The sequence below is a fragment of the Grampus griseus genome, assembly GCF_964374135.1.
Source record: "Grampus griseus genome assembly, chromosome: 21".
Lineage (NCBI taxonomy): Eukaryota > Metazoa > Chordata > Mammalia > Artiodactyla > Delphinidae > Grampus > Grampus griseus.
This window is the reverse complement of record NC_139015.1, coordinates 12,860,548-12,884,567: the sequence shown is the minus strand read 5'-3', so window position 1 is coordinate 12,884,567 and position 24,020 is coordinate 12,860,548. Positions and strand designations below refer to the sequence as shown.

The following is a 24,020-nucleotide window of genomic DNA, read 5'->3' as shown; positions in this document are numbered from 1 at the left end:
CTTAGCCTTTTTAATTACGCCCAGGTGGAAACTGGAATTCCTACCTGCAGGGGCTGCTGAAAGAAAAAGAAAATGCATTGCCACAATGTGAGAACACAGATAAGCACCCAAGGAACGGTAGCCATACTCAGAACCACGTATATCTGTGAACAAAACGGCGCCCTCATTTATACCCAAGTAAACAAAAGTGCTGGAAGTGGGCGAGTTCTTCACCTGGGGCCCCTGACTTGTCAGAATGTCCTGAACCTCTTGAAATTTGATGGAGAATTTCGTGCTCAATTGGGTTGGTACATTCTTCTGCGAAAATGCCTCAGAGTCTGAAAAGAGTTCGTGACCCAAGACAGGCGGAGGCCCAGCTGGGCGGTTAAAGCTTTTGGTTTCGGGACAGGGGATTCGGGGTGACCTAGGGGAAGGCCTCCGGTCGCCCGAGGGGAAGCGGGGACTACCGGCAAGCCGCGACCCGCTCTCCGTCCTCCCGCAGGGCCTGCCCGTGACTCCCTTCTCCCTGCCCCCGGGGCCCGGCGAGGCCTTCGGGTTTCCCTCCATTTACCTCCAGACACTCGCCGTGGGCGGGAAGCCGTGAGTCCTCTGCGGCTGGCAGGACACGCAACCCGCCCACTGTGGCGGGACCGAGTCTTCAAACCTGGCGCGGAGGCGGGGCCGGGGCGGGAAGTGGGGAGAGCGCGGGCCAGTGAGACGACAGCGTTCTGGGGTAGGACGGGGACTGAAAGGGAGCGGAGGCCGGGAAGAGCCTAGAATGGCCCGGAAGCGTGCCTGGAAGCCAGGAGCTCCCGGGACCCGTGACTGGTCGGTGTTCTCGGGCGGAGCGGTGTTCTCGGGCGGGACGGGGCCTGTGAGGAGGCGGTTCTCGGGCAGTGGGAGCCGGGGCCTGACTGACGCGTCGGCGCGGCGCGAAGCTCGCAGAGCTGAGGGGAGGGGCCGGGGTGGGGCCAGAGGGGGCGGGGCCTGCTCGGGCGCCTACCTCTGAGCGCGGCTGCGGCGGAAGCAGAGCAGGAACCGATCCCAGCAGAGCGAGTCGGTGGCAACGCCGTGGGGGCTGAGAGGTGAGATATGCCCTCGACGCTTCTCGCTTTGGCGCCATAGGTCCTGGGCTGGTTCCCTCCACTCTCCCAAGCTCAGCGCCTGCCCCGGGGAGACGGAGGAGACTGACCTGGTCAGGGCGGCGGATCCTTTGTTTTGGCGCGACAACGGGGGCGGGGACGAGCCCTGAAGCCCGCAGATCGAGAGACCCGGCCCAGGGACGGGAGGCCGGGCCGCGGAGCAGAGATCCGGCTGGAGACGCCGAGCCTGGGGGACGGGAGGCCGGACCGAGGATCGAGAGGCTGGGCCGGGGGTGGTGGGAGACCCGCGTGGGATGTGGAGGGCGGACAGCGGGAGGCTGGGGAGCGGAGACCCAGCCGGAGACGCCGAGCCCGGGGGACAGGTGGCCGGGCCGAGAATGGGGGGTGTCGGGAGACCCGGGTCGGGTCGCTGAAGCCTGGTAGCAGGAGGCTTCACACGGGTCGCTGAGCCGGGGGAGGAGAGGCGCGGGAGGCCCAGGCGGAGGCGCTGAGGCCGGGGGGGTAGGAGGTCGGACCCGGGAGCGGGAGGCAGCGGGGATCGAAGGCTGAAATTTTAATCGGGAAGGTGGTGAGGAGGCTGGGCGCGGAGAAAAGATGACCTGAGGGCAGGAGGCGGGCCGGTGCTGTCCTAAGGGCTCTGGCCCTCAGGGCTTATCCTCCCATTGCTGGTGAGGATTTGGTCTCTGCTGCCTTCTTTGTCTAGATATTATCAGGTTGACGGGTGACTCCGCTTTCCAAAGAGGTAGTTTCAAGTATTAAACTCCTATTCACTTTCAGACCTGAAGGCCTCCATGCGTCCTTCTAGCTCCTGCGGGTGACTATGTATCCATGGCCCAAATCCCTTAGGCTTTAAAATCCCCTCAGCCCATGTTGAATAAGAGTGCCTTAGTCACTCTTGTTTTCAGTGGATGTGCTCTCAAGCCTTACTTCCCAAGGCAGCTGTCTCTTTCCCAGTTCTCAATAAGGGGCTCCCAAGCCAAGAAACTGGGAACCAACCTTATCAGCTTCCTCTCCCGGCCCCTCCAGTTAGCCGCCAAGCCTCCTGGCCCTCCTAAATATCCACTGGATCTGGCCGCCTTCTCTCCATCTCAGATTTAAGCCACCCTAAGCTCTCAACTGGCTACAGGAGGCCCCTCTGGCCCCTCTCCAGTCCATTCTTTATAGCACAGGCTGAGGGATCTTTACAGAATAAAAATCCAGAAAGCTGTTCCTTTGGTCATAGGATAACCCAGTCCCTTAACACGGTTAACAAAGCCAAGCATAGGTTGGCTCCTTGGTCCCCTTCCCCTGCCTAATCTTTCATTATGGCACCGTTTCACTTTCTGCAGAGCCATTGCTGACCTTAACACTAACTGTTCTCTGCCTGGAACACTCTTGCATTCCCTCTCTCTTCCCATCACCACACACTTGCTTGAGGAACTCCTATTTATGTTTCTGTTCTCATTAAACATTTCAATGTTAAATCTAGCTATTATGTATTCCTTTGGCATCCGTCTCATCCTAAGAGGAAAGTGTCATATCCTTTGCAGTTGCTTATTTTTACACTCTCCCCTATTAGCTCCTAAGCAAATTCCACAAGGAACTGTGTTTTTCTCGTTATCTTGTTCCGTATTGTCTTTCCCCATATTTGGGGCCTGGCACAAATGAATGCCAATACTACAGTATTATGCTTTTTAATAATTATGCCCTATGTAGAAAAAAAAATCCTATTTTAAGGTTGCTTAGCAAATTATAATTAAATGATGCGGACTAGAAAGGAATGGTAGAGTTGAAATGCAGAGTTGCTGCAACAATGTGTTTATGCAGGATCGTATTAGGTGCTAAGCAAGCTGCATAGACCAGCCTGTGGCAAAATGCGCTCAGCCACTTTGAATGTATTGTAGTTACGTGATGTCTAAGAAGGAAATACAAAGCTTAAATCATCCCTATCCCAACCTGATGGTTTTGCTTTGCTCTTTTGCAATGAAGGCTTTTGAAAGTTAGAATGTGTTTTAATGAATGACGGAATGAACAGTTTATTGGAGTGTAGCAATAAAACCTGTTCCCAGTAAGAAAGAAGTGAAACATTGTATCCAATTACATCAGATTTGATTTGCTATCCTGAAAAAGAAGTCTTACCTCCTGCGATTTTTTTTTATTATTATTTCTTTTATTTTTATTTTTTATTTATTTATTTTTTTTGCGGTATGCGGGCCTCTCACTGTTGTGGCCTCTTCCGTTGCGGAGCACGGGCTCCGGACGCGCAGGCTAAGTGGCCATGGCTCACGGGCCCAGCCGCTCCGAGGCATGTGGGATCTTCCCGGACCGGGGCACGAACTCGGCAGGCGGACTCCCAACCACTGCGCCACCGGGGAAGCCCCCTCCTGCGATTTTAAGAGACTGACATCTGATAGAGGCAATTATAATGCTTCTTTTCTGTTTTGCTTTCAAATCCAATTTAACACAATCTCCTATTGGTTCATCCCCCTTCTGATGCTGGAAAGCAGTCTTTAGTTTCATGAATGGCATTAGGTCAGTTCTGGTGCCCAGTATCAGATAGTTCTTTAGGCTCTGCCTCAAAGATGGGAAGCACTGGTGTTGGATCTAAAAAAAGATGTGGAATTCTTAGACTGTTAGATACTGGTGTACACATTTAACAAATACAAATGTAATGGAGGGGGATAGGTACTCTGCTGTCATAGGACCCGAGGCCACATCCCAAGGGCAACACTTCCTATTTCATCCATAAATTAGGCAGGAGTAATATACATACCTCGCAGGGTTATTATAGGGATAAAATGAGATAATGTCTGTGACAGTGCCTTGTAAATCTCTTAAGTAATGTTGTTAATTCTCTGCCTATTTTGATCTTCAAGTTGCTTATAGAGTTTCTGCATTAGGGTAGAGTAAAATAAAGTTATCTATTTTGTACTGAACACTGGCCATCTGTCTTGTTGAGCCACTTTTGAATACAGTGAGCGCTGGTGCGAGTCACACATAGGGGTAGGATCTTGGTCTCCACTACTTCAAACACTCAGGGTTTACGACTCTGCACACAGTTGGTGTTCAGTCAATTGTTATGGTACAAATGACAAATAAATAAATACCACTGACCCTGGCTTTTCGCAGTTTCAGACCTTCTCTGGCAGGTGGTTGTAAAACTGAATCACTTCTAGAGGAGTGATTCTCAGTGGGAAGGAGGAGGCCTTACAGGTTATCTATAATTTTTATAAAAGGCATCCAAGATCCTTCATTCTACATTTATTTCATAACACAATATTTAGGTCTGCAAGGACTTTTGCATTTCTCCTTCTGCCCCTCCAGAGATACCATCTTAGGACAAGACTTCAGGTAGGTGAGGGAAACAGACCCCTTGCACTTAGTAAGCATTGTGTCCTTTCTGGCTTGTGGCTTTTGAGTAGTGGGGAAGCCCTCCTGTCTGTGTCTTCCTGGTGGTGTGGTCCCTGCCAGAGAAAAAGAAGGAATGGTTTTGTTTGTGTGGCACAACTGAACTTACTTAAGTTTCTTCTGTATTTAATTTTACTTGCCATGTGTGAGATTCCTCCTTTATTACAAAATAAATATTAGAAGTCTGACTTTTACCAGGCCCAATGACAATATCCAGTTTGGTGACTCTTCCCAAAGCAATTGCAGGGACCAGATGGGAAATGATTTCAATAAAACCTCTAGTACGTCACAGCAGAAATCTCCTCTTGTCCAAACTGTTGTGAAAAAAGTATTTTCTTCTTTCTGTTTCACTTACCAAATCTGGAAACATGACTGCTTTTGAGACTTTGTCCTCTCTAATTGGTAATAAATATAATCCCGATGTTTTTCAAGTTCTTTGGCCAAAGTATGGGCCACCCTCCTTGTCTGTAGGTTCTTGACCAGATATGGAGGGCCAATTCTCCTACACCGTTGTACATAAAGGACTTGAGCGTCCGCAGATTTTGGTATCCCTGGAAGGAGGAGGAAGGGGGGTGTCCTAGAACCAATCTTCCATGGATACTGAGGGAGGACTGAATAATCTCCCCACAAGTCATAGTGAAAAGCCTTCACCTCTCCTTTAGAGGCAAATAGAGACATAGGAAAAAAGTGTCTGAATGACATCCTAAGTGCTTAATATGAAAGTTATTCATATTTTGTGAGTAATTTTACTTTTAGAAGTAAATTACCCAGTGGCATCCAAAACACCATAAACATCATTCCTGGTTTCTTCGTGAGTTGAAATGAGTGCACTTTATACTATTTCACCGTCCTTGCAGTCAGTTTCTATCATGCTTATGTATGCTTCCTCTCTCATCTTAGTGTTTCTAGGTTGTGGATTTTTGTTTCCTTTCTTGAAATTATTGATAGCATTACCCCTCCTATGTAGAACTAAGCCATGTAGAAGTGTGGGAAGCTGACAGATCTGAGTTTGAATCCAGGCTCTGCCATTTAAAAGTTACTTAACTGCTTTCAGCCTCAGTCAACTGAACTATAAAATGGAAATCTCATTATGCCTCGAAACATCGTTGGAAGGACTAACTAGAAACACGTAAATAATGAATACATGCATAGATAAATGTACCTTTTAGCTCAGAGTCTAGCCCCTATTAGCCAACAGTAAGAGGACCTGTTATTACACAACTCTCGAATCACATATTGTGTTATGATTCTTTGGGCTTTTCTTTGGCTACCTGTTTTGGTAAATTTTTACTTATAATTTTTTTGAAGATACTCGTATTTGTGGAGATGATTCAGAAGTGAGTGATGTTGGTTCTTATGTCTCATTTTGAGATTTAAAACCCGTTTGGTAGGGCAAAGACCAGGTTTTAGACCTTACCTCAGTTTCCTTATAGGACAGGCACCAAGAACAACCCACTGATGGGTGACAGGTTAACTAAGTAGGAATAACTTAAACTGGTTATCCTAATTTAATATCTCATTTTGAAATTTCTACCATAGGCACAACTTTCAAGCCATTTTTTAAAAAAAATAAATTTATGCATTATTTGTGGCTGCGTTGGGTCTTTGTTGCTACGCGCAGGCTTTCCCTAGTTGCGGCGAGTGGGGCTACTCTTCGTTGCGGTGCGCGGGCTTCTCATTGCGGTGGCTTCTCTTGTTGCAGAGCACAGGCTCTAGGTGTGTGGGCTTCAGTAGGGGCTCGTGGGCTTAGTTGCTCCTCGGCACGTGGGATCTTCCCAGACCAGGGCTCGAACCTCTCTCTGTCCCCTGCACTGGCAGGCAGATTCTTAACCACCGCACCACCAGGGAAGTTCTCAAGCCATTTTTTTTTTTTTAACATCTTTATTGGAGTATAATTGCTTTACAATGGTGTGTTAGTTTCTGCTTTATAACCAAGTGAATCAGCTATACGTATACATATGTTCCCATATCTCTTCCCTCTTGCGTCTCCCTCCGTCCCTCAAGCCATTTTTAATAACAGGTTGTTGTTGGTTATTTTTCCTAAAATGTTGATACTTTGTAACTTCATATAGAAATTTCAATTTTAGAAATTAATTTTTATTCCTCTCTTTGAACTCTGTAGATAATTTATTCTGTTTAACTTCATTGTGGCATTATGCAACGGTCCCTTTAGTTGGCTAACCACAATAAAAAATTGGGAAATCATTGCAACTTTTCACTTTAGGAAAACACAGCCTGAAATGCTTATGTATTTTAGAGTGACAGTAAATTTCTACTGACAACATTTTTTAACTTTTGAGAAATCTGACTGTTGTAGCTTCAGTGGCAAATATTAAAGGGATCTAGGAACTCAGAGACCTGATTCTAAGACCCGGGTTCCAGGTTGCCATCTAATGTCAATTGATCTACTTAGAACTTCTCTGGGACCCAATATATGTCTAGAAATTTATTATCATCAGCATCCTGAATTGATGGAAAGAATTACATACTCAGTATAGTAAGAAACAATTAGCATTAAGTCCATTGCGGTGCTACAATATATTTGTTATTTTTATTATTTTTTTTTTTTACTTTTTAAATAGCTTTATTAAGACATAGTTCACATACTATACAGTTTATCAATTTAAACTATAGAATTCAGTGGTTTTTAGTATATTCACAGAGTAATGTATCCATCACCACAATCAATTTTAGAACATTTTTATCACCCCAAAAGGAACCTCATAACCATCAGCAGTCATCCCCAATTTCTATCCAAACCCCTAAACTTAGGCAACCACTAATTTACTTTCTGTTTCTATGGATTTATTCAAAATTTCATTCTTTTTTCTGGCTGAGTAGTAATTCATCATATATATATATATATACACACACACACACACACACACACACACACACAATATATTTTTTAAGCCCTATTGTATATTTTCCTATTTGTGTTTTGTCAAATGAAAGTGTTCTAAGAACTTAAACTCTCGTCATCATATAGGGCATTTTTTCCCCTTGGGGGACGATTTTTTTTATCCTTCTGAGATGAGATCACCATGTCCAGAATAACTTATATTCAGCCAGGCATTAGCTAATGGAGGTGAGGTAATGCTGAGTGTCACTCTTAAGTAAGTTCTGCAGGAACAAAAGCTCTGCTCCCAAGCGTGTGGATTTGGTGCTTTCACGTGGGAAAAGCAGATGGTGACAAGCAGAAAGCAAATGTGCGCAAGTCTGATGCAGTGAGGATTTTATTTATCATTATATAAATTTTCCGTAGTATATGAAGGTCAACTGACAGGACTGGGTGAAACAGAGACTCTGCTCTTGAAGGGCACACACAAAGTAGTGTGCGCATCGGGACCCAGGGGAAGGAGCAGTGACCCCATAGGAGACTGAGCCAGACCTACCTGCTAGTGGTGGAGGGTCTCCTGCAGAGGCTGGGGGGGGGGGGGCTGGCTGTGTCTCACCATGAGGACAGGGACACTGGCAGCAGACAACCTTTTCTTTCAACTAAAGTCAAATGTGTTTGGCTTTCAAACCATTGTCTCAGTTTGGAATTTAAATCTCTCTTTTGAAACCCAAAACTGAGCAATGACTTTTTTGTTCTAGTCATTATCTGCCTTCTCGCTGATTTCCAGTGTTTCTAGTTTATAAATTACACACAGTAGGCTCAGAAAAACTCATAATTACTTCTTTTTCTGTTTGTTTTAATATTTTTGTTGAGTTTAGTGTCTCTTTCATGGTGTCAGTTTTGCTTGAACAGTCAATGATTTCTTGGTTATTCCCTTTTTCTGTCTGCCTGTGTTGCTTGTGATGGGACACTGGGATGGCTGGACTTATCTTCGGAGTTTAGGTGCCAAATCAGTTGGGTTTGGCAAACAAGTTGGATGCCAAACTCCAGTTTGTGTTATTTGCTAATGTGGGTACTCTGTTTACCAGGTTTTAATGTACACTTTTATTCCTTAAAACCTGCGGGGAAATACTCTGACTACTCACTATTCAGCCAACCATAAGAAAAGAAAGGGACAATCCCTCAACTGCTCCAAATGCAGCTCACCAAGAGATGACCCTAAAATCCTCCTTCCTTCCACTTCTACCCACTTCTATTCCACTTCTAATGTTCTCTCAGCTCAATTTCCCAAAATCATTCCCGTCACCTCAGGAATCTTTCCCTGATATTTCCTACTTTCTGTCTCAGCAATTCCTCAAGATTTCTGCTCCAGGATCCTTGTTGATTGCATATCAGCAGAGTAAAGAAAGTGAAATAGGATGAGGGAAGACATCTGGGAGAGGTGACCTTTCAATAGAGACCCGAGTGAAATAAATCATATTATCTTATATAATATTATATAACATAATATATCGGTGAGACTAGTATTCCAGGTAGTGGGAATAGCAAGTGTGAAGACCCTGAGAGAAAATTATTTTTAAGCCGTTCAAAGAATCCAGTGGGACCAGAATATAACATGCTACTTGCTTACTGGTGGAATTGAGAGAGGAAAAACCATCACTATGTCATGGTGTTATGAGAGTAACAAATACACACACATAAAAAGCAATCCAGGACTTCCCTGGTGGCACAGTAGTTAAGAATCCGTCTGCCAGTGCAAGGGACACGGGTTCGAGCCCTGGTCCGAGAAGATCCCACATGTCACGGAGCAACTAGGCCCATGCACCACAACTACTTAAGTCCAAGGGCCTAGAGCCCGTGCTCCGCAAGAAGAGAAGCCACCGCAATGAGAAGCCCATGCACTGCAATGAAGAGTAGCCCCTGCTCACTGCAACTAGAGAAAGCCCATGCACAGCAACGAATACCCAGTGCAGCCAAAAATTAATTAATTAATTAATTTAAAAAAAATCCAAAACAGAATAAAATGAAAATACAAGAAGGGTTCTAATTACATGCTAAGTAAATATATAGGTGGAAGAGATTAATTCTGGCATGGTGGATCAGGTACGATTCTGTGAAAGACTTTAAAGGAAGGGGTTTATTTCTTTATGTAAAAGTGTGAGTTTGTTTGTTGACCCTGCCACATGACTTCATAAAGTCGTCATCATTGGTTAAAAAAATTTAAAAAAAAGGGAACAAAATACGTCATAGTATTTGTTCCTGAGAAATCCTTATCAGATAGAAACTGTTTTAAATACTAGTCTTAAAAAATTCAGATTTTTTTTCTTTCAGCCATCAGCTACCTTACTGAAACAAAATTGTCTATTTGATGTCTAATATTGGAAATTATTAATTACTATTACTTGTATTAAGGCTAATAAAGCTGAATCGTTTTTAACTTTTTTTTTGTTGTTGTTGGTTTTTGTTTTTTTTTTTTTGCGGTATGCGGGCCTCTCACTGTTGTGGCCTCTCCCATTGCGGAGCACAGGCTCCGGACGCGCAGGCTCAGCGGCCATGGCTCACGGGCCCAGCCGCTCCGCGGCATGTGGGATCCTCCCGGACCGGGGCACGAACCCGTGTCCCCTGAATCGGCAGGCGGACTCTCAACCACTGCGCCACCAGGGAAGCCCCAGAGTGATCTTTTTAAAGCATGCTGTCCCTCCTCTGCTTCAAGCACTCCAATGGTTTCTCCTTCTTGCAACAAGGATAGAATCAAAGCTCCTCTTGGCTCCTGAGGTCCTATATGATCTTGCCTTTCCCACTTCAATTCCCTTCACTCCTTCCCTTCCTTTTCCATGCACTAGTCGAACTGGTTTTCTTTTCTGCACCTTGAATACACGAAACTCTTTCAGGGCCTTTGTACTTGCCAGACGTTTCCCCAGCAAGGCAGCCTCTCTGGCCTCTATGTCATTTAGCTCTTTCTGTCAATGTCACCCCAGAGATGGCTTTCCCAGCCTCCTCAGCTAAAGTAGCTCACACTACCAGTCTCTCTATTACTCTACCCTATTTTGTTTTCTTCATAGCCCCTATCAGTATCTGAAATCTTATTATCTGTAATTATTCTTCCTTTCTAGAATGAAAGTTTCTTGAAGGAAGGAATTTTGTTTTGTCTTCCACTCTGTCCTAGAGCCTAGAATGGCACCTGGCACAAAGCACATGCTCACGAAGTATTTGCTTATTGACTACAAGATGATTCATCCCAGTTGTACACAGCATCCTCCCTTAGTTTTCTAGAAAAACTGCAGGAAGTAAGATGATAGAAAAGCAAAGAGCTTTTGTAGAAATGCACAGCAAAGACTGACTTTGAGAGAAGGTGAAACGCTACCCCCTTCGGTGGTTCCAAAATGGTGACACTTCCTCTCCATATTTTTTTCTCCATCTTCCCCCACGATAGGTGCACACAGTACTTAGGGACAGAGGAGGAAGGAACTGAGCTTTGGAGAAGAGAAGAGATGTCTCCTTAATTTTTAAGAGACCTTGAAAGGGGGGACTTTGGTAACGGGGAGGTGTGGGAAGATAAAAAAGTTCTGGAAATGGATGGTGGTGATGTTTATACAACACTGTGACTGTCCTTAATGTCACTGAACTGTACACTTAAAAATGGTTAAAATGATAGATCTTATGTATATTTTATCACAGTTTTAAAAATTTAAATTTAAAAAGGGAGGGAGCCTAGGACTTTCTGTAAAGGCTTTTGTGGTTGAGTGAGTCCTTTTGACGGGGTGTGTATTCTTTTAAGATTTCTGATTTTAGCGTGGGACTTAGGTTAAAAGTTCTATTTTGATTGGAATTTTTGAGATAGGCAGGACTTCTAGAGGCTGGAGAAAAAATTTTTGTCATTGTTTTTCTGTATTCTTTATTTAGGGAGGCAGATTGCCATAGAAGTACCTTTGCTTTGGGGAAGCTAGAGAAGACATGGTAGAACTCCAGACAGGTAGTAAGGAACTGGCTTCTTCAGAGGCAGTAGGGAAGAGTGGGAAGAAGGGGGCCTCCATCACTAAGCTTTGCGTCTGTGGACAAAGCCACTTAATCACTAGGAGTTAGGTTTCCTGACTTTTCAGATTGTTGGGAAAATAAAAGATAAGATGCCTAGCACAGTACCTGCTGTATAATAAATGCTCCGTAAGTGAGAGCTGCCTTGATTAGAAGGACTCACTCACTGTGGGAGGTAAACAGAATTGTCTGACAGAAGAATGAAAGCAGGAACTTTAGTTTTTACTTACAGGTTTCCTAAAGCCGGTCCACCACCTTAAATGAGAAAGTGGGATTTTCATGTCTAGTTTAAGAGTAAAGATTATGTGGAGGTTTGGAACTTCCTGGTGCTGAATCTCTTGGGAATCTAAGCATCGTAGAATAGTGTTATGTGAGGTACACCGTTTTTGGTTTTTGTTTTAACTGCATTGAGTTGGAAGGCAGAGTTCTTACCAATGACCAGATCTGTTGTAATAGAAACAAGTTGCAGTGTGTATCTTGATCTGGTGGGGTATCCAAATGTAAAAATGTATCAGGGGCTTCCCTAGTGGCGCAGGGGCTTCCCTGGTGGCGCAGTGGTTGAGAGTCCGCCTGCCAATGCAGGGGACACGGGTTCGTGCCCCGTTCTGGGAAGATCCCACATGCCGCGGAGCGGCTGCGCCCGTGAGCCTGCGCATCCGGAGCCTGTGCTCCGCAACGGGAGAAGCCACGGCAGTGAGAGGCCCGCGTACCGCAAAAAAAAAAAAAAAAAATGTATCAGGCTGCACACTTCCTATCTGTGCACTATGTGTACTTCATAGCTCAATTAAAAACGAAAGAGAGAAATGGGCGACCTTATGCATACCTTTACAAAGGATTGTTCTCAGGTTTGACTCGCAGAAGCCTTGAACAGTAGAGGTGAAGCTGGGAGAGTGATGGTACTGCTAATATGAAAATATTCGTATAGTGTGTTTATTTAGAGAAATAATCATTGGAATAATTAATGCAGTGATCTTATAATGGCTGATTTTGATTAACATCTATTTTCTTTATATTCTAGTTAATAAAAGTATCCATGGAGAACAATGAAAATTCAGTGGATTCAAAATCCATTAAAACTTCAGAGACGTGAGTATTTAAATGGAATCTCATACAAGCAGAAAAAGATGGGTGTATGTAGTACAGCAAACTTTGAGGAAGCAGAAAGAATATGGGCTTTCAAGCCAGAGAGGCCCAGATGACTTCCTACCTCCTGTGACAGCTGCATGGCTATACACATGTTAAATTATCCTCTCTGAATCTCCTCCTTAAAATAAAACTTTCACGGAACTGCGGGGAGGTGGGAGGGTGCCTGACGTGTAGTCAGAAACCCTGCCTTAGTAGCAGAAGGATGACCCAGGAGAGGCAGAGGCACCCTCCGAATCTCTGTGCAGGATGAGAGGTTTGTGTTTGGGGGAGATTTTTTGGCCTCCTGTTTATTTGTGAGTTTTAAGGCTAAAATAAAATGCCAGTTCTCAGTCTGGGGAAGAATTGCCTGGTTATAGATTATCTTTTACCCTTTGTCTCAGTCTTCCTTTTTGGAATATTCTGCTCATTAATGCTTCCAATAACCAGCAGGTGGAGAAAGGGAAAAGATAGAACTCAAACACTCTTAATTCATGTCTGTTATTATCCATTTGGGATCTCTTGTGGTACATTTAACTCTAAAAGTTTATTTCTGGGGTCCAGTATTATTATTCTGGACCATCCAGGGAATTATAAACTAATTTTAGTACTAAACAATACTGTTACAGCAGAGCTATTAACAGGTTACCAATAAAGATTTTTGCAATATTTGTTTAGCAAAGGAATTTGCCTAGAAATTAACCTTTTGAAAGGCAGTCTCATTTTAGAGGTTTCTTGCCTTTTTTTAAACCCTTTTAAACTGATTTACACATTTTCCTACCTTTTCCTATCATACAGAACATAATTTACTATTTTAAAAGGTAGTAATTTACTATCCTTTTCCAACAGTATTTTTAGAATTGCATATAATGTGAAATACTCCCAGGTTGAGTGTGTGGGTACATGGACGTTAGGTATCAGTTTTTTGCTGTTGTTTCCTGATTCCTGGTCCAGGTCAAGGATCAGGTTTGCAGACTATTTTGGTCAAGTTTTATTGAAGCATAGCCACACCCATTCGTTTACATATTGTCCTGGGCGACTTCCACCAGCTGGATGGAGTGGGCTGCAACAGAGTCTGTACAGGCAGCCAGCCAGCCTAAAATACTTAATATTTGGCGTTTTGAGAAAAAGTTTATTGACCCTGGTCTAGATAACAGAGGTTTTTGGATAAGTGACCTTTAGACAAGTATTTTCAATTATTTACAACAGTGATTCTATGTAGCAATAAATTATTAGTTTGTTCAGTGCACAGGGTTTAAGGAACAATTTAGGAATTGTGATAAATATTGTGTTTTGGGTCATAGTTGCCTTTTGTTTATTTCCCTATCATTTCAGGGTAATTTTTATGATTTCACTCTTACCTTGAAGGATAAAATATTTTAGAAAGTTAAAAGAAATTTAAGTATAAAATGAATTTGATGAAATTTTAATAAAATTTAGAGGAAAGCAAAATATAGAGATTAAAAGTCTGAACTCTGAAGTTCAACAGATGCTTTCAGCCTTGGGTCTGACACTGTATCTTCATAACCATCAGCCTCATAGTGGTCACTTCCTCATCTGTGAAATGGGTTCTTGTGAAATTTTAGTGAGGGAAAGCCTGTTGCACACAACTTGGCATATTATATTCAACAAATGTTAACTGTTCCTATGTGTTAGAGAAGTTGTGTCAATGTGAACAGCAGCGTTGGTCATTTCTCTCTTTGTAAACTGTTGTTTGATTTCCAAACAGAAAGATCTTACATGGAAGCAAATCAATGGACTCTGGAATATCCTTGGACTATAGTTACAAAATGGATTATCCTGAAATGGGTTTATGTATAATAATTAATAATAAGAACTTTCATGAAAGTACTGGTATGTATCATAAGATAGTTTTTAATCCTTTACAAGTATTTGTACCATTTATATTTGGTGTAGTATAAAAAACAGAATTGATGTTATTATTTAGTAAACTAATGACACAGAATAGCCATGAAGTAGAGATAGAGCAGGACCCCATGGGTCCTACAATTCAACATGAACTCTTAATCTTCTACCCATCATCAAAATCTCTCCCTCTTCTATCTGTATGTTTATCTCTTCTGCCCTGACTTCTGTGTAACCCTTGCTTCTTTATCTTCCTGCTCCCTCTTTCATGTTAATGGAAGGATCTCAACAAATAGTAAGTAGAAGTATTTTTCCATTCCAGGAACTGTGCAAGGCACCTCACAGAAATTGTCTTGTTTAATTCTTAGAGCACCTCTGAAAACTAACCACCATTAGATGCCGAAAGGTTAAAAATCCTTGCACAGAGTCCCACAGATGATTTAGTAGCAGAACTGGGACTCAGCGTTGGTGCTCTGAATCCACTTTCTATGCCACTTCACCTGTGCCTTCATTCATTCTGTTGACTTTCTCTTCTTCCCCTGAAAAGAAGACAGACTCCCCAACCTTAAAGAGACCTTTCTTTTACCCTGCTGCCTCTTAAGCTTTGATCTGATTTTTGTCTCCTTCCCTAAATCTTAAAAACACGTACTTTAAACTTGCCATCTTCACTTCTTTCCATCCCTTTGATTCTGTTTTCTCTGTTTCTACCTCAACCGCTCTGTAGAAGTTGCTGTTAGGTTCACCATAGCCTGATCACCAGATCCCGTTCTCAGTGTCTATACTATGTATAGCTTGAATCTAATAATACTTTCAGAGGTTTTTTTTAAGAGAATGTAAAAAATAAAATCCCTCACGATCCTAAAAAGCTATTTAACATCTTACTGTATTACTTGATATTTTTTCCTTGACAGTTTCTTTCAAAGCTTAATTTTATCCATAATAGTAAGCAATATTGTATTTTGCTTGTTCCATTTAATGTAATATAAGCATTTTTTGTGTTGCTGTATAATTTTCATATCTGTTATTTTAATGATTATATAATATCCCATTCCCTAAATATAATGTTCACTTGACTTGCATAATTTACCATATGAATGAACACTTTGGCTGTTTCTTCATTTTTCATTTTTAAATTGGTGCTGTGATAATTCTTTGAATTTGCATATTAATTGTATTAGAATTAATTTTAGTTAAGGAAACTAGAATCTGCTGATTCAGTTTAGGAGGCTGTCTACCAGAGTGCTGGTGAAAAGGGAAAGAAGCCAGATTACACTGGAAAGATAAGCTGGATTTGATGTTAGATTCATTATAAGGAGTGAGGAAAAAGTAGTTGAAAATGAGTGTCTAAACCTGAATGGCACCATTTGTATTGCTTTCGGCTCCAAGTTGAGATACAACCTTCAACCGTTAGGTATTCTGCCTCACGTTGCTAGTTATAATGCCCTCGTCCCATAGAATTTTACATTGTTGAACTTATTGGAGTTTTTTTTTCCGTCCAGTTTTATTGAGATATAATTTACACACAGCACTTATAAGTTTAAGGTGTACAGCATAATGATTCGATTTCCATAGATCATGAAATGATTATCACAATAAGTTTAGTGAACGTCCATCAACTCCAATAGATACAACATTAAAGGACTAGAAAAAAGCTTTTTTCCTGTGATGAGAACTCTTAGGATTTCCTCTCTTAACAACTTTCATATATAACATACAACAGTGTTAATTATGTTTATCACATTGTATGTTGTATCTCTAGTACATCCCGAGTACTTACTTATCTTTAAAGGGGGAGGGGGAAAATTGTTCTACTCTCCCCCAAAAAATACTTAGGCCTGTAGTCTGGCTTTAGCCTTAGAGTGAGCCCCTTTTCTGCTTTGAAATTTGAAGATCAGGTTCTCACAGCCACCTCTGACAGCCTGGTATTTTTTGTTCAACTACTAAGTGGCTCACAAACCAGGACCAGAATTCAGTCACCTTGTCACACAGCTGCATGGTGTCCTCAGCCTTTCCAATGTCAAAACCTTGATGAGCTTACTTTAATTTTATAAAAACAATATATGGCCATAATATACATTTCAGAAATTACAGATTAGCAAAAGAAAAATTGAAATCACTCCTAATCACACTACTCAGATAATCAACAATAATTTGGAGCTAGAAACATCTAGGCTTTTTTCTATGCATATGTGTTAAGTTTACTCAATGTGTGCCCTCCCCCTGCAGCACTTTAGGGTTTTAAAATCTGAATTCACTGTTCAGTCAATCCGTACGTGTATGTGGAAGGCGCTGTAAAGGCATGAGGAAAGCCCAGGACTCCTGGGTACAGTCCGCTCACCAGCTTCAGTACTTTGTTCAAGTTCCTGGACTCCTCTGTGCTCCCACATCTGTGCAAATGAAGCCAGTCATGATAACGGTCTCATGGTGGTTAGAAGGCTTAATGGAGACCACGCAGAGCAGAATGGCTGATGAACAGTGCTAAAGTGGCTAGTGGTTTGTGGGGTTTTTCCTGAAAAGGTGTTATGAAAGTACTAATGTATCTTAGAATTGTTGGGAACTTGAAATCAAAGAAATAGTTCCTCTGGGTTTGTGAGGTGTGTATTGATACATATGTGTGTGTGGTGGTATATGTGTGTTTGTGTATGTACAATATGTATGTGTGTGTGTGTGTGTGTGTGTGTGTGTGTGTATATATACTTATTTTTTCTTTAAAGTAGGATCCTATGCTTTTTTTTTTAAATGACCATTTTCCCATGGCAAAATTTTGTCTACAAAATTTCAGTGGCAATATAGTCTCCCATTATATAAATGACTTTTAATTTATTTAACCAAACCTCTCTTGTTAGGCATTTAAGTTTGTTTTTCACTATCTAAGCAGTTGTGAAAGACGTCTTTGTGACTGTAACACTATAACAGTTTATGTTATGAAGTGTCTTATATGCTAAGAAATGAAAGAGACTCTGTGTCACCACGATCAGAATATTGAATTTTCTTAGCATTTGCAAGGAAGAGTTTACTGTAGATTGTGTGAATCACTGAATAGTTCATTTCAAAGCAGTTTATGGGTCTTTTTTAAATTTATTTTTATATGTTTTTTACTTTTGGCTGCGCTGGGTCTTCGTTGCTGCACACGAGCTTACTCTAGTTGTGGTGCGCGGGCTTTTCATTGCTGTGGCTTCTCGTGTTGAGGAGCACGGGCTTTAGGCGCGCAGGCTTCAGTAGTTGCAGCATGTGGGCTCAGTAGTTGCGGCTCGCGCGCTCTAGAGCGCAGGCTCAGTAGTTGTGGTACACAGACTTAGTTGCTCCGTGACATGTGGGATCTTCCCGGACCAGGGCTCAAACCCGTATCCCCTGCATTGGCAGGCGGATTCTTAACCACTGCGCCACCAGGTTAAGTCAAATTTTTTTTTTTAATGCAACTAAAAGTAACTTTTCTGTTCAAGGGATGGCATGTCGGTCTGGTACAGACGTAGATGCAGCAAACCTCTGGGAAACCTTCACGAACTTGAAATATGAAGTTAGGAATAAAAATGATCTTACATGTGAAGAAATTTTGGAATTAATGTACAGTGGTAAGAAATAAAAGAATGATCTTCGTTGTCCAATTTATGTTACAATCTAGCTGTAATTATACACATATAAAAGTAAAGCATGAGAACTGGAACTAAACTGTACACAATCCTACTCCCTCTCTCTCTCTCTCTCTCTATATATATATATATATATATATTTTTTTTTTTTTTTTTACTCTATATATTTTATGTAAGTAAAACAAGTTATGCATACCAACTCACTAGAGTGGTTTGAGGTGTGTTGCTCTGCCCTAAGTTGGGTTTACATGAGCTCTTAGTTCTGTTCTCAGGTTTCTTCATCTTATTCCCATACAGTGCACATGAAATGTCTGAATAAAATTGCATTGGTTTTCTGATGGTTTTTCTTGTTTGTGAACGTTTTCCCAGTTTCTAAAGAAGATCACAGCAAAAGGAGCAGTTTTATTTGCGTGCTTCTAAGCCATGGCGAGGAAGGAAAAATTTTTGGAACAAATGGACCTGTCGATCTGAAAAAATTAGCAGGTTTCTTCAGAGGGGATTGTTGTATAAGCCTAACTGGCAAACCTAAACTTTTCGTTATTCAGGTAAATATATAACTGAGCAACCTGGTTATTGAGGATTCATTAGGGATTAATTTACTCAATTGTGGATTATCAAAAAAATTTATTTTTTTCCCTGAAGCTACTGAACTATTGTTAGTTTTTTGTTTATTTAAACTACCACTTAGGAGATAGAGAATAAATTTTAATTTTAGACTTCTAGCAAAAGGATTCTGCATAATTAACATCAATTTTTACAGAGCCTTTGCATTTCTTAGAAATAACAGTTGTACATGTACACACATATTTTTTAAAATAAATGTTTAGTTTCCTTTTCTTTTTTTAAACTTTTTAAATAAATGTTTATTTTCAAACCTCTAGGCTTGCCGAGGCACAGAACTGGACTGTGGTATTGAGACAGACAGTGGTGTTGAGGATGACATGGCCTGTCAGAAAATACCAGTTGAGGCAGACTTCTTGTATGCATATTCTACAGCACCTGGTAAGAAACTTACTAATACTGAATGTTATATGTAGATTTTAAACAATGAAGAGTGTGTTCCAAAGGCTGTCATGATTTTGATATCCATAAAAAGCCAACCTGGGGCTCCCCTGGTGGCGCAGTGGTTGGGAGTCCGCCTGCCAATGCAGGGGACACGGGTTCGAGCCCTGGTCCGGGAAGATCCCACATGCCGCGGAGCAGCTAGGTTCGTGCACGACAACTGCTGAGCCTGCGCTCTAGAGCCCGTGAGCCATAACTATTGAGCCCATGTGCCACAACTATTGAAGCCCGCATGCCTAGAACCCGTGCTCCGCGGCAGGAGAGGCCACCGCAGTGAGAAGCCTGCGCACCGCGGCAAAGAGTGGCCCCCGCTCACTGCAACTAGAGAAAGCCTGCACGTAGCAACGAAGACCCAACTCAGCCAAAATAAGTAAATAAATTTTTTTTTAAAAAGCCAACTTGTCTGTAGTTTAGGGTACCTTAACCACAGACAAGTCTCAAAAAGTTGTCTTTAGCAAAGTTGGGCTAGAAAATATGCATCTATAGGAAAGCATACTTACATAGTGTCATTCATGAACTTGATACCACATGGAAACTGTATTAAAACATAGGACAAGTCAGAGCTTTGCCCACTTCCTGGAATAGGAGAGAACTGTGTTTTCCAGGAATTCTTTGGAAGATAGGAAATTGAAAGGATAAGCCTGAATAGCATATGCGCAGGTAGAAATGGAATGAGGGAAAATAGAGTTAAAAATGATTTATGAATAGGTTATCAACCTCCACTTTTTTGTGGTTGTATTATACGTGTCATCATATAAATAAATATTTATTGATCATACAACTGTTTACTTATACAACTAAGGGTGTCACAAAGTTTGGAAATATAGGGCAAATGTATTTTTAAACAGTATTACATTTTTAAATATAGTCAATGTGACTTCTTTTAACCTCCAGGCATCTTTCCAGATAAAGTACTTTCAAATTAAAAGCAATGGATACAGGGAATTCCCCAGCAGTCCAGTGGTTAGGACTCAGTGCTTTCACTGCCACGGGCCTGGGTTCGATCCCTGGTCGGGGAACTAAGGTCTCACAAGCCGTGTGGCACAGCTGAAAAAAAGGAATGGATCCAATAGTTAATCTGGGAAAAGAACAATAAATACACTATTTCCCCTTTTTGGACTTTTGAGTATACTATAATGTGTTTATTATACTCTATTCAGATGCCCTGTAGACAAATTTAGGACACTCAAATATGTGTGCATATGTAAGCAGGTTATTTCTTGGATAAGCCAATAATCTGATTGCAACACGATGCTACTTATAATGATACTTTTCATTTCTTTGCTTTTGCATCTTCTGCACGTTACCCTTTTCTTCCCTATTGGAAGGGAAGCCCAGGAACTAAAATTCTCAGTAACTCAGTGGTGAAGTTAGTCCACAACTCTTTTCCTTGTCGAAGCAGAGGTATACATACATAAAGCACCCATTTGGTTTTTGTTTTGTTTTCCCCTGGAATCAAAGGTGTCATTTATTTATTTATTTATTTATATGGCTAATAATACCTATGGATGTTTATGCTTGTTTTTACCTTCATGATTATGTCGTAATTTATTAAATCAGCTAACATTGGATATCCATGATATTTTGGTTACATTTTGCCTTGTAGGTTACTATTCCTGGCGAAATTCAAAGGACGGATCCTGGTTCATCCAGTCACTTTGTGCAATGCTGAAACAGTACGCTCACAAGCTTGAGCTTATGCATATTCTCACTCGGGTTAACCGAAAGGTAGCAATAGAATTCGAGTCCTTTTCCAATGATTCTACTTTTCATGCAAAGAAACAGATTCCTTGTATTGTGTCTATGCTCACAAAAGAACTGTATTTTTAATCACTGAAGAAATGGATGATTTTTTTTTTTAATCTGTATGCCAAGTGAGGAAACGGTGTGACTGATAAACTATACTTTCCTCTCTCATTTAAATCTAATCTAATCCCCCAGGTGATACATGGAAATATGTCACTTTCATAGCAATAAAACTACTATGAAGCTACCTCAAACACAATCAGGTAGTTGAAATTGAATTTAATTAAGAATAAATAAAAATGGATAATGGTACAGTCATTATGAGAGGAAATGATTGTAAATTAACAGCTCTCATAATTAGCAAGTTTTAGTGATTATGCTATGCTACAAATTTTCAAGGAATTATGGAAGAATTTAAACATTGCTGTAATGTGTTTCAGTGATATTGACAATGCTCTTGTTTCAGAGAACATGTTCTGGTTTTTGTCAAACTATAGACATGATGATGTGGAATAATGTATCCTCGAACTTGGTGGTCCATGTGCATGGTCAAATGCTTGAAGACCTTGATCTTAGAATTAGTATTTGGAGACAAGACAATAGTATTTTTACATCACCCATCTGAGCATATGGTGTTGTGATGTCTGTCCCGAGCATGTCCTTGTTGTTTAAAAAAAAAAGAAAAAATCATGTTTAGTATTGAAAAAGGAACTAAATGTTTTACTTGAGAATATGCAGGAAAACTAAGTTGACTCTCTCAGGTTAAATGCAACATTAATAGAGGGAGACAGAGTTAGGACTATAAGGTGCTGAAATGCAACTCTTCCCACCAGCTGCTGGGCCTTGCATTCCCACAGAGTATCTGAAGGGCTCTTATGCAAAACCTCAAACTTTGATCACACTGATAGCAGCATGAATTGAAGAAATTCTATAGGAACATACTAAAATACAACTTACAGAATACACAGTGAGGAAGAAACAGTAAATCAATCAGCTGGGCACTTTTAATTAGAAGATGGCTTCAGCCTGAACAGGGACACAGCGCAGCCTATGTCATGAAGGCAGAGCCATAGACTACGGCTTCAGGAAAAGGAATGCTGGCTAGTTTCTTCATGTACATGGAGGTGTACATGGAGGATGCTCCCAAGGCAAGAAGCTCCAAGAAAGTGAACCAAATCAAACTTCTGAAATGGAAATTTTCAAAAGATGGTGAGAGTCATAATAAAAGTTGTAGCACTTTTTTTTTCAATTTTTTCAATGACAGCTTTTAATTGGATGTTAAATTCTTATCTGACTTTCTGCAGATAGCACATTATATAAAATACAGCTAGCACCATTACCACTGTACTGGATACACTGAATAACAATTCACTTCTCACTTTACACCGAGGGGGAGAAGGGCTGCAGTTGTCAGCCTGTCAGAAATTAAGTATGTAAATTAATGCTTAAGTGTATGTATATGAATATGATTTACAAGACGCTCGGAGTGTTGTTGGGGGAAAATCCTGAGGTCTCTCATTCCCCTTCAACGATAACAAGTGCTCAGTGACCATGACAGACGGCACACAGACTTGGGTGTGGCCACTTGTGCACTTGGCCACCAAGCTTTGGGAGCTGAAGTACTCCCGAAGAGCAAATCCTGGACTCCTTCTGGAATGTCCCTTTCTGCCATCCATGAATGTCAGCCCATAAAAGCAATTTCATTAGCATTTCCTCATTTTCCAATATAAGCGGTGAGTGTGGCCCAATAATATGGGCCCTCAACCATCCTTTGCCAAGGATGGGAAAAATCATAGCACTCTTTGTAGTAAAATTTTTGAGCATGTTAAGTTGTATTTTGTTGACATTTATAATCAAAGGAGAATGACACTGTTGTGATCATGTACGGTTCTCTGAAATGAAAGGACCATGGCATGCAGGACGTTAGCAGTCATTCAGTCTTCCCTCCTTTGGTGCCCAGGGAAACTGAAGGCCAGAGAGGAGAAGCAGCACGGCCCGAGCCGGGGACAGCAGGCTAGGAGCCTCCTAGCTCAGGAGATGTTGAGCCGTCCCTGCATCACTGTATCCCGCTGCTTTTCCGTCTGACATTTCCTGTGAGCCTTCTTTTGCTGAAAGAAAGGAACTCACGTTTATAAATGAAAGCTATTTGTTTTGGCTATATCTGTAATTTTTTCGAAGTCAATGAAGTATCTTAAAGTGTGTTCCTGTGTGACAATTTTTTTTTTTTTTTTTTTTTTTTTTTTTTTTTGGCGGTACACGGGCCTCTCACTGTTGTGGCCTCTCCCGTTGCGGGGCACAGGCTCTGGACACGCAGGCTCAGCAGCCATGGCTCACGGGCCCAGCCGCTCCGCGGCATGTGGGATCCTCCCGGACCGGGGCACGAACCTGCGTCCCCTGCATCGGCAGGCGGACTCTCAACCACTGCGCCACCAGGGAAACCCCTATGTGACAATTTTATTAAAAATTTGTTATTATGAATTTTTATTTCCAAATATAAATTTTAACTTAAAATTACCATCACATTCAAGTGTTTGTTGTTGTTTCTGAGGTGCTACTCACTGAAATTAAAATATTTTTAACCAAGTGCTTGATTTGGAAGGGCCAGAGAAGATGCAACAGGACCCTTTAATCAAATACTTTGAGATGGTGGCAAATTACCGAATAGGATAAGCAGCCTTCCTTTTCTCCCAGGTCCCTCTCAGAAGACCATTTCTAAAGTTACCATGATGCCAGGAAGGATACGAAGTTTGCAGAGATCACAGCCCCTAAATATGACCATATTTTTGTTTGTTTCCTTGCTTGGAGGAATGGGGAGTAGCAGAGTATAAAGGATATTGCTGAAATGAATCACTTCAACCCATAAATTTTTAGTAGGGTGAATAGAGGGTGGGGGGAAGAACTGGGGGCGGGGGAGGGTTGGAAAAAAACCTGTGATGTCCCCAGATGGTCAGCTCTGGGAGAGGAGCTGTGACAGGGGAAGAAGTCCCCTTTGTGTTTTATGTACCTAGAAAAAAAATATGAGAAAGTGCAAACATGAGTGGTTTACATTTCTTCCAGTATTTCTATAGTGAATGTACATTACTTTTAAGTCAGAAAACTAATAAAATTCTCTAATTGGGACTAGGGGATTCCTGTTTCCAAGGAGTAGAGGGTGACATGAATAACTCCCTTAAGACTCTTTTAAAGCTATAGTTCTGTAGTACGTTGATAGTAGAGCCCATTCTAATCTCTGCTAAATAAAGAAGTCTTCAATATTAAAAAGAAAAATACCAAGGCCAAGAACCCAATAGAAAA

The 24,020-nt window shown here is 41.5% G+C and overlaps 1 protein-coding gene across 3 annotated transcripts; it reads left to right on the top strand.

Annotated features, from left to right (window-relative positions):
• The first annotated feature begins 964 nt into the window (after window positions 1-964).
• On the top strand, window positions 965-23,170 carry CASP3 (caspase 3). Of its 3 annotated transcripts, XM_082680212.1 has the most exons (8): window positions 965-1,064; window positions 12,359-12,426; window positions 14,192-14,316; window positions 17,772-17,900; window positions 18,288-18,463; window positions 18,800-18,920; window positions 20,587-20,708; window positions 22,687-23,170. In XM_082680212.1, exons 2-8 carry the CDS (start codon window positions 12,374-12,376, stop codon window positions 22,693-22,695), a joined length of 735 nt encoding a protein of 244 aa, XP_082536338.1. In that variant the 5' UTR covers window positions 965-1,064; window positions 12,359-12,373; the 3' UTR covers window positions 22,696-23,170. The 3 variants fall into 3 exon arrangements, with proteins under 3 accessions (XP_082536338.1, XP_082536337.1, XP_082536339.1); XM_082680211.1 differs by having other exon boundaries at window positions 20,587-23,170; XM_082680213.1 differs by lacking the exons at window positions 965-1,064; window positions 18,800-18,920; window positions 22,687-23,170 and having other exon boundaries at window positions 12,363-12,426; window positions 20,587-20,803.
• The last annotated feature ends 850 nt before the right edge of the window (window positions 23,171-24,020 follow it).

Bases quoted from the DNA above. Each gene is read 5' to 3' on its own strand.
- CASP3 (XM_082680211.1), top strand. From the start codon at position 12,374: ATGGAGAACAATGAAAATTCAGTGGATTCAAAATCCATTAAAACTTCA. The intron at 12,427-14,191 runs GTGAGTATTTAA...ATTTCCAAACAG, and splicing joins TCCATTAAAACTTCAGAGAC to AAAGATCTTACATGGAAGCA. The intron at 17,901-18,287 runs GTAAGAAATAAA...ACGTTTTCCCAG, and splicing joins TTTGGAATTAATGTACAGTG to TTTCTAAAGAAGATCACAGC.